This window comes from Mustela nivalis (assembly GCF_964662115.1).
Source record: "Mustela nivalis genome assembly, chromosome: 10".
Taxonomy (NCBI): Eukaryota; Metazoa; Chordata; class Mammalia; order Carnivora; family Mustelidae; genus Mustela; species Mustela nivalis.
The window spans coordinates 12,174,772-12,184,114 of NC_139029.1; the positions used below are offsets into that span (position 1 = coordinate 12,174,772).

At 57.8% G+C, this 9,343-nt stretch overlaps 1 protein-coding gene across 1 annotated transcript; it reads left to right on the top strand.

Moving 5' to 3' along the window:
* The first annotated feature begins 241 nt into the window (after positions 1-241).
* KLHDC7A (kelch domain containing 7A) lies at positions 242-6,355 on the top strand. The gene has a single exon (XM_082686321.1). It carries the CDS (start codon positions 540-542, stop codon positions 2,928-2,930), a length of 2,391 nt encoding a protein of 796 aa, XP_082542447.1. The 5' UTR covers positions 242-539; the 3' UTR covers positions 2,931-6,355.
* The last annotated feature ends 2,988 nt before the right edge of the window (positions 6,356-9,343 follow it).

Genomic DNA, 9,343 nt, shown 5'->3' on the forward strand with positions numbered 1-9,343 from the left:
AGGAAGGAAGCAGACAGGGAGGCTCTCGGGCCACACCTGCCACGGCTCCACCTGTCTCCCAACTCACCACACCCAACCCTCCTAGCCCGGTGGATTTGCAAAAGAGAAAATAAAACACACACATGTAATAACCAACCCCGTGCGTTTCCTGGCATCGGGTGACTCTTTGGTCAAGAGAGCTTCCTCCCTCTTTGTGTGAGAGCGGGACACTCCTAACATCCTCCAGCGGCTGCTGGCTCGGGTGGCTGATCACAAGCTCAGCCCTGGGGCACAACCCCCACTCCCACCCCCAGGAAAAGCGTCGAAGGATCCAAGGAGGCCAGCGCCGAGATCTGCTGGCCCTGAGCCCCTGTGGCCACGGTCTGCCAGCTCAAGGTCACCTTGGCTCCCACTCTCCCCCGCTGACCGGCCGCTGGCTGGTCAGAGCCAGCCCAGAACCCCCCTCCAGCTCACCCTGCTGGAAGCAGGAACCGGCCCCTATTGGGCAATCATTAATCGGATTCTTGACATTCTCCAGCCCCAGGTCGGCTTTGGGAAGCATGCTCCCCGGAAGAGGAGGAGCGGAGGCCCAGGACTGGCATTTGGACATGCAGCTGGCAGGCAAGGTGGTGCTGTCCGCCGCTGCCCTGCTCCTGCTGACCGTGGCCTACCGGCTGTACAAGTCAAGGCCCAGCCAGGCCCCACTGAGGGGCAGGAACGCCAAGGCCGAGGCCAATGAGGAAGCCGAGGGCTCCGGGCAGCCTGCGGTCCAGAAGTCTGCTCCCAGGGCACCGCACTGGGCGCTGAGACACCGGAGGGGAAGCAAGGGGACCAGAGAGGAGCCAGGCCGTGGCTGGGAGAATCAGGGGGACTCCCAAGTCCTGGCCACAGAACCCTCTCCAGAAGACTCAGAAGCCCACGAGGCTCAGGAGCCCGAGGAGAAAGGCGCTGGTGAGGAAGGCGGTGGGCAGCGCCCGGACTCTGAGCTGGGGCCTCCTCGCCACAGTGGCCGGGAAGCCGGAACAGCTGCTGGCGGTGAGCCTGAGCTGCCCCCCCACCCCCATCTGGGCAGCGAGTCCCAAAGCTCCCGCCCTGGCCTCACCACGGGGGATGGGGGCGGTGTGGGCAGTGAGCCTGCCCTGTGGCTGGATGGTAGGCCCCCGGGGCATCCCCTGGAGCAGGAAGCCACCCCCACCACCTGGATAGCCCACGTGGAAGGCCAGAGTTACACGAGCAAGAGCTGGGTGTTCCCCCGAGCCTCGGGAGTGTGGCACCACAGGGAGGAGGCCAGGGCCCTCCAGGCCGCTGCAGACATGGGCCTGACCGTGCATCAGCAAGAGGGAAACACCAGCGCGTCCTACACCTACGCGTCGGTGGCCCGGGTGCGTGTGGAGGAGAATTTCCTGCAGGAGAAGGTGGAGGGGGTCGGGCCCAGGCTGAAGGGCAAGGTGTATGATTACTATGTGGAATCCACCTCGCAGGCCATCTCCAAGGGCAGGCTGGCCAGCAGAACAGCTGCCCTGGCTGAGGCCCCACCCCTCATGCCACTACCAGGACCCCCGGGAGCAGGGACAGCTTCAGCGGGCCATGCCGCTGACCGGGAAGGTGGAGCAGAATCACCCGGGTCCTCCCAGCCCGCGCCGCCGCCCTCTATGCAAGGCTTCAGCAGGAAAGACAGCCTCCTCCAGATCCTGGAGAACCCAGAGCTCCAGCTGCAGCTCAGTGGTTTTGGGGCCCCCACTCCATCCTGCCCTGACAGGAGAGCCTTGCCCAGCCTCCCCCTACCCCGGGCTTCTCCGGGGTCCGACTCAGCCGGAAGCGGTGGGGAGCCCCACGTGCAGCTGGTGGCGAGGACCAATTTCGTCCACCTCCCGCTGGCCCCTGGCTCCACCCCCGACGTCCACCTGGATCTGGGCAACTGCTACCAGGTACTGACCTTGGCCAAGAGGCAGAAGCTAGAGGCGCTGCAGGAGGCAGCCTACAAGGTGATGAGTGACAACTATCTCCAGGTCCTGCGCAGCCCAGACGTCTACGGGTGCCTGAACGGCACTGAGCGGGAGCTGATCCTCGGGCGCCGGCTGCGGGGCCGCAAGCACCTGGTGGTCGCCGATGTGTGCCCCCAGGAGGGCTCTGGCAGTCTCCGTTGCTATGATGACGAGCGGGATGTCTGGCACCCTCTGGCCTGTCTGCCCCCCGAGGCCGTGTCCCGAGGCTGTGCCCTCTGCAGTCTCTTCAATTACCTCTTCGTGGTGTCCGGCTGCCAGGGGTCCGGGAGCCAGCCCTCCAACCGCGTCTTCTGCTACAACCCGCTGACAGCGATCTGGAGTGAGGTGTGCCCACTCAACCAGCCCCGGCCACACTGCCGGCTGGTGGCCCTGGACGGCCACCTGTACGCCATCGGGGGGGAGTGTCTGAACACGGTGGAACGCTACGACCCCCGCCTGGACCGCTGGACCTTCGTCCCCCCGCTCCCCAACGACACCTTTGCCCTGGCACACACCGCCACGGCATGCGCGGGGGACATCTTCGTCACGGGCGGCACCCTGCGCTACCTGCTGCTCCGCTTCTCGGCCCGGGAGCAGCGCTGGCAGGCGGGCGCCACGGGGGGCGGCAAGGACCGCACAGCCGAGATGGTGGCAGTCAACGGCTTCCTCTACCGTTTTGACCTCAATCGCAGCCTGGGCATCAACGTGTACCGCTGCAGTGCCAGCGCCCGCCTCTGGTACGAGTGTGCCGCGTACCGGACACCCTACCCGGATGCCTTCCAATGCGCCGTGGTGGGCGACCTCGTCTACTGCGTGGGCCGCCGGCGCATGCTGTGCTTCCTAGCTGACCACATCTCGCCCAGGTTTGTGCCCAAGGAGCTGCAGAGCTTCCCCTCGCCGCGGGGCACCCTCCTGCCCACCGTCCTGACCCTGCCTATCCCCGAGGTGCCTCAGACCAGGGTCTAGCTACCCCTCTACCAGACTGCTGCAAAACTGGGAAGCGACAAGCACTCCCTACCCGCCACTCTGTGAGCCATTTCTGGGAGTGCAGGCAGCTCGGGCATTTGGCCAGCGAGGGGTGGATTCTAAGCCACCCTGCTCTGCTGGCTGTGGGGGGCCCTGGGATGCGGCTTTGCTGGCAGTGGGATGCTGAGCTAGAATCAGGGACCGGGCAGCCACGTGTGCAGGGACGAGTGCCGCTCTGCTTCAAATCTGAATTCTTGGCGGAAGGGATGTCAGGACCCTGCCAAAGTTCAGGGGCATAGCCTCATCCCAACCACGAGCTCCTGTGGTTGACCCCCAATAGCCCCTGAAGCCGACCTTGCTGGACATGGCCCAGCTCGCTATGAGAAACCAGAGTCCCTTCCTAAACATGGGCCACTGAGCCCCTACCTCCAGGGGCTCCCAGAAACTCCTGGGGCACACAGGAAGGTGGTTTGGGCTGTGCGGGAAGCCCTGGGGAGCCCGCTGGGGCTTGGCCAGAGGAGAGATGGTTGGAGAAGTAGATCAGCGACAGTCAGAGCTGCCCATGGGACTCTTGCCTCCAGAGAAAACTGACCATTACCCGCTGCACTTTTTCTCATTACCTAGAATCCTAGCATACTAGGAGGAGAAGCCTCCAATTAGGAGCCATTCAAAAACCTTCATCCTGTAGTGGTCCACTAAGGATGCCAGTGGTCCCACATCTGAGGTCTCAGGAGGGAGAAGAGAAGATGTGATCTGTCAGCACCTGTCTGCCTGGGACATTGCTTGGGCCCATTGCTAACTGACCACTGACCATTCCCCACAGCTCAGAGCCTGCACGATACAGCTGTCCAAACAACACAGCCCTCACCTCAGGGAGCGGGGACAGCCACTGCCAGGCACCCCTCCTGGACTGTTGAGAGATTTTGGCATAATTTCTCCTCCCTGTGCTCGTGGTCACCTGGTCTGCCTGGTCAGGCAGGAGAGGAGGGAGGGGCGGGTCCATGATGGCGCTGAGGAACTAGAAAAGTCTAATGTCACATCAGGACCCTGGGAAATCCTCTCACATCAGGGTCGGTAAATGTGGACAGCGCAGAGACCCTCCAACCTTAGGAAGTTGCCCATTCCTCCTTGGAGGGGAGGGGTCCAATCTATTGTGGCAGGCCCATTCTCTCGCTGAGGATGATGCATACACAGAGGGAAAGGCAGTGATGCTCCCGGGGCCAGCCGGAAGCCAGGGCAGCAGGAATCCCTTCTAAAGTGACAAGCAGCCTAGAGAAAAGAGGAAGAGATGGGGATGCAGCAGGGCAGGCCTGACAAGTGGGGACCTGAGGATGCTTTGGATTTCAGCGTTCCCACGTTGAAAATGGGAAGGATAGTTCAGGGCCTTCTCTGCAAGAGAAATGAAAACTCCCGGAGAAAGGCCACCCGAAATTCCCCTCGGGGTCTGGACAGGAGCTCGTGTTCACTGCAGCTGCTAGGGATCAACCAGGGTCTTCCTGGGAAATGCACGATAGAACAAGGAATAACAGGGAGGCTGGTATGGAGATGAGAAGTAGGCCCCTCAAAGCCACCATCCCCATTCGAGGGCCTGGAAGGTGAGGCTGCCTCGTCTATTCCTAACTTGGAGTCTGGTGACCTCCCCCATTCCCTGCCAAGGCCATGCTCAAGCTCAGAGCCAACACTCAAACATGATTATCCAAAGGACCCCCGGGGTGGAGAGGGAGTGGGGCTAACTCAGTGACATGACTGGGCCGTGCATGGGCATCATGATGGCAGGCTGGGGGTTGCTTGGAAGGCGAACCCCATCTGGGAGCTAGGGGCATATGGAGCCAGATCCAGCCCCCAAGGGTAGGCTTCCACCAAGAAGCCGGGCAACGACTAGACCACAACCAAGCAAGGAGACCACGGGGGAGAGCTCCAAGCCCAGGGTGGAGCTTGGACTAGGAACATTTCAGAGCCCTATTGCCGTGGGGCATGTTCTCATGGTCAGGACTAGGGAAACAAAAATTTTTTCCTGACCCACTGCTGGACCGAGAGCTGGTGCAGTCTTCATGATGAAGGGAGAGCTGAGATGGGAAATAAAAGGGGCCCTTCTCATCTACCTGTGCAGACATCACTAATTGATCGCCTTATCCTATTGAGCCCCAGAAAGGGGTCAACACCGGGCTCTAGGCTGTTATCCCTGATCGACGAGAGCTGGTGCATTTCTCATCACCAGCCTGGGTCTCCAGAGCTAGCCTGAGGGAATTAAGTGGTCAAGACCATCCTGGTAGAGCAGGGCCATTCAGGGAGCCTGCAAAGACCACCTGGGTGTTCTCAGAACATATGGGCTTGGAACAGTCCAGGCCCTGGGAATGCAGCAGGTCCCTGCCCTAACAGAGCTCACGTTCTGTTGGAGGAAAACGGGCAACTTTTATAAACAAATGCGTAATCAAATGAACGGAACCCGTGCTGCATACGTGCGAGGAAGGCAGAGGAGGCAAAGAAGTAGTATCGTGTGATCAGCCTCCCTGATCAGGAGACAGTGAGCAGAGCCCTGGATGGAAATCTGGGAAATGCATAGACCAGGGCTGGTGCTCAGGGCACCAGTGGGGACCTCATCACCCCGACAGGGGAGGACAGAGCTGCCTACAAGGAACTCCACCTCGGAGTTAGAGCCATGCTGCTCTAACCATTCACGTGAGGGATTGTTCAGGAAAGAGGTTCCTTGCACAACAGTAAGCTACATTTCCCGGAGAGAAGCAGAGGGCACGCATTTAAGGGAAGAGCCCAGATCGCACACGCCCGCCATGCCTGAGTGCGTGTCCGGGTGTCAGCCCGCCCATGATCCTTTGCGGGGTCAGAGTCTAGGACTTCCACGTGACCTTGTGGGATAGCCTTGTCCGGCCACCTCGAGCCCTTCAGCCTCACGGCAGCCTGTGTGTCACTTGGCCTCTCCCGGGGGTCACCCGTCCTGCTTGCCCCTAAAGAGTTGCCTCTTTAAGACAAAACAAAAACCACCCTTCAGTTTGGGTTGCTTTCCACGTGGGGCCAACCATGGCTTTGTAGGAAAGAAAATTGGAAGATGCAGAAGTACAAAAAAACCTCCCCAGCTTCGCCCCCCAAAGACCACCCCCCTGCGGTGCGCACCCCTCCGGCCTGTGTCTCCTTTTCCTTGCCTTGATTTTTGCCAATGCGTGATTTTGCTGAATGCACAATTCAGCTGCTTCCTTTTTTCACTTAGCTTTTTAGAATCTGCATTTTCCGTGTTGCTACAAACCCTCGGTAAACACCATTTCAGTACATTGCGATGTTCCATCCAGTGACTGTACCACGGTTTATTTAAACAGTCCCCCCTCCTGTCGGGCCTCTAGTTTTTTTTTGTTTTTTTTTCCCCTGTTGGTTTCTTTTTCCATCATAAATAAACCTTCCTTTGTTTTCCTGTTCCTCTCTGTCTGGGGCCTCCATCAGTATTTACAAGAGAAGCCCAGTCCAGGGCTGGTCTGGAATACAGGGTTGCTGAGGCAAGCCCAGAAGCCGCGGCATCTGCCTTGGGCCCCACTCCGAGTGAGGGGTACGGGGCTGCTCTTGGAAACGCCCCGCCAAGAAGGCAAGGCCTCCCGGAGGGTCTGTCCCAGGTGCCCTGTGGCGTTGCTGGGGCTGGAATGTAAGGTACGGGCCAGGTGTCCAGAGCCCCTTCCCGGCGTAGACCAAGCACTGGACTAGATGCTTTCTGCGATCACTTCACTGAGCCCCACAATAACCCCATTTTACAGGGAACAAAACTGAGGCTTATAGAGTTCAAGGAAACTCACCTTCATGGCAAAGTTCAAAGACCTTCAGGTCTCTTCAAAACACTCTGGAAGCTGGCCTGCCTACTCTCGGTCCTTCCAATCCCCTATCATGAAGCCCTGGGGCCAAGGACTTGGGATCAGCCATCCACTGGGCCTCTCCCAGCCCCTCCCCCACTCACAGTGATCTTGTATCCTTGAACTTTGAACTCAAAGACAATATTCCTCTTTTTTTTTTTTTTAAAGATTTATTTATTTACATGAGAGCAGGGGAGGGGCGGAAGGAGAGGGAGAGAGAGTCTCAAGCAGGCTCCACACCAAGCATGGAGCCCCATACGGGGCTGGATCTCACGACCCTGAGCTCAGACCTGAGCTGATATCAAGAGTCGGATGCTTAACCACCTGAGCCACCCAGGCCCCCCTCAAAGAAAATATTCTTGAATTCTCCCGTCCTCCATGTCTGCATCCACAAAATGGGTTTGCCACCTCCAGCCTCAAGACAACGTAACAAGCAAATGCGTGCAAAGCACCCGGCCCAGGGATGCTCCAAAGTAGGTCTTTTAAGTACCATCAGCCTCTGCACGGGCCAGGTGCGGGGAGGGTCTGCTGGTACTCCCACTCCCCTTTCTCTGCATCCCAGATCCAGAGGAAGGTTGTCTCACATTTGAGCTGCAGGAGCCCTGTCTGGTTTGACAAGATTGGGGGCTTTGGGGGAGGAGTAGGGCAGCACTCACGTTATCTGTATTTTATACCATTCAGGTTTTGAGACTCTGAGCCTGTGCCCTCCTCTTCTGCAGTCGATGACTTGCTGGTGGGCGTCTCCCCAGGCTCAAGGTGTTCAGCATCTCCCCAGGGTGTCGGGCAGCACAGAAGAACTTTAGGAGCTCCTCAGAGCTCCCTGGAAACCTTGAGAAGGTGCAAGGGGGAAGGGGCTCCTTTCTCTGCCCTGTGTCTGGCCTGCAGGTAGTTAGAGCTGTGATAGGTGCCTCCCCCTTCCTGCCTTTGTCATCCTTGCCTGGAAGAGCCGTGTGGCCCCAGGGCTGCCCGGCGATCCCCTGAAGCCGTGGCTAGACCTACGTGAAGGTGAGGCTCAGGCAGAGGAAAGGGACGGAACACAAGGGAGAAGGTGCCCTCGGGGAGTGGGGGATTAGGCAGGAGGCTACAGCAGCCAGAAGAAAGGACAGCTCGAGGGCAGTCTCTACAAAGAGCTCTTTTGGAAAATGGGATGTGAGTCAAAATATGAACAAAAATGAAAAAGCGATCAAGTCTGGCTGGCCTTTTGTGGTGTGCGAAGGGGAAGTGGAGACGGCTCTCCCATGGGTAATAGGCTAATAACGCCACCATCCTTCCCACCCTCGTCGAAGCCTTACGGAGACATCACTGCCTGAAAGTGACGATCCTCATCACCTAGGGGAGGAAACGAAGACAAGGCATTTGAAGGACACACAGCTCTTGATCTTTGGGTCATGAGTTCAAGCCCCACATTAGGCCCAGAGTTTACTTTAAAAATAAAAAAGCAGAAGACAGAAATCTAATCTCTATTAATACGTTTATTGAGCGTTCATAATGCTAACAGGTGCTAGATTCGAATAATCTTGTTTATCCTCAAACAACCTAGGAGGGATGCCTGGGTGGCTCCGTCGGCTAAGCAGCTGCCTTTGGCTCAAGGTCCTGATCCCAGGGTCCTGGGACACACTCCTGCATCAGGCTCCCTGCTTCTCTCTCTGCTTCTGCCCCTCCCTGAGCTTCTGCCATGCTCTCTCTCTCTCTCTCTCTCTCTCTCTGACAAATAAATAAATAAAATATTGGGAAAAAAATAAAAACCAAAACAAAATCCAAAAGTCCCAACCTAGTCGATGGTAGCACTAGGCGGATTCTCCCCTTCCATCAGTTCCTCTACCCCTTGAATCTGGCCGTGGGACTTTCTACAAATCGCTTGGGCATTGGGTTTACTCTCCTGGGACTCTGAGAAGCCCTGCGACCGTCACCATTCGAGCAAGCCCAGGTTAGCCTGCTGGGTGGTGAGTAGTATGTCCCCCATTACTAGCTAAACAATCAGATCAGCTCCTTGAAAAATAGTCACAAATACCACCTAAGGGTCAGGACGTGCTCTAAACACCTGACTGCCAGGAATTCTTTCATTCTAAAAACAACCTGGTGTGTATGATACTTTACCATTTCACAGATGAGAAAGCTGAGGCACAGAGAGGCTAGGTAACCAGCCCACGGTTGCACAGCCAATGGGTGATTGAACTCATGAAGCCCCGGGCTGTTCCAGAGCTGTTGGGAGAATGAATTAGCGATGAAAACAGGGAGACCTTTGCTTCCTGAGCCCCCCGCAACACCCACCCACCAGGACACTGGGGTCAGAGGCCACTGGCCTTGCCTACCTTGCTTGCTAGGCATTTGTTCATCCAAGTGCATGAGCAAGGGCAGGGCCGGACCTCTCTCTGAGGCTGCCGGCTTCCAGGCTGCTTGGATCCCCCACTGGTGATTTTGAGGGTGCCCTCGAGCATCCTGGCCCGAGTTTGGCCCCTGGGGGTGAGGGCTGGCAATCCAAAATCCTGAGGCCACTTGCCAAAAGCCATGGCTCTGCTCATTGGCATTACCCAACACTTGCATTTCCTGAGATGTTTATACAGA

Bases quoted from the DNA above. Each gene is read 5' to 3' on its own strand.
- KLHDC7A (XM_082686321.1), top strand. From the start codon at position 540: ATGCTCCCCGGAAGAGGAGGAGCGGAGGCCCAGGACTGGCATTTGGAC.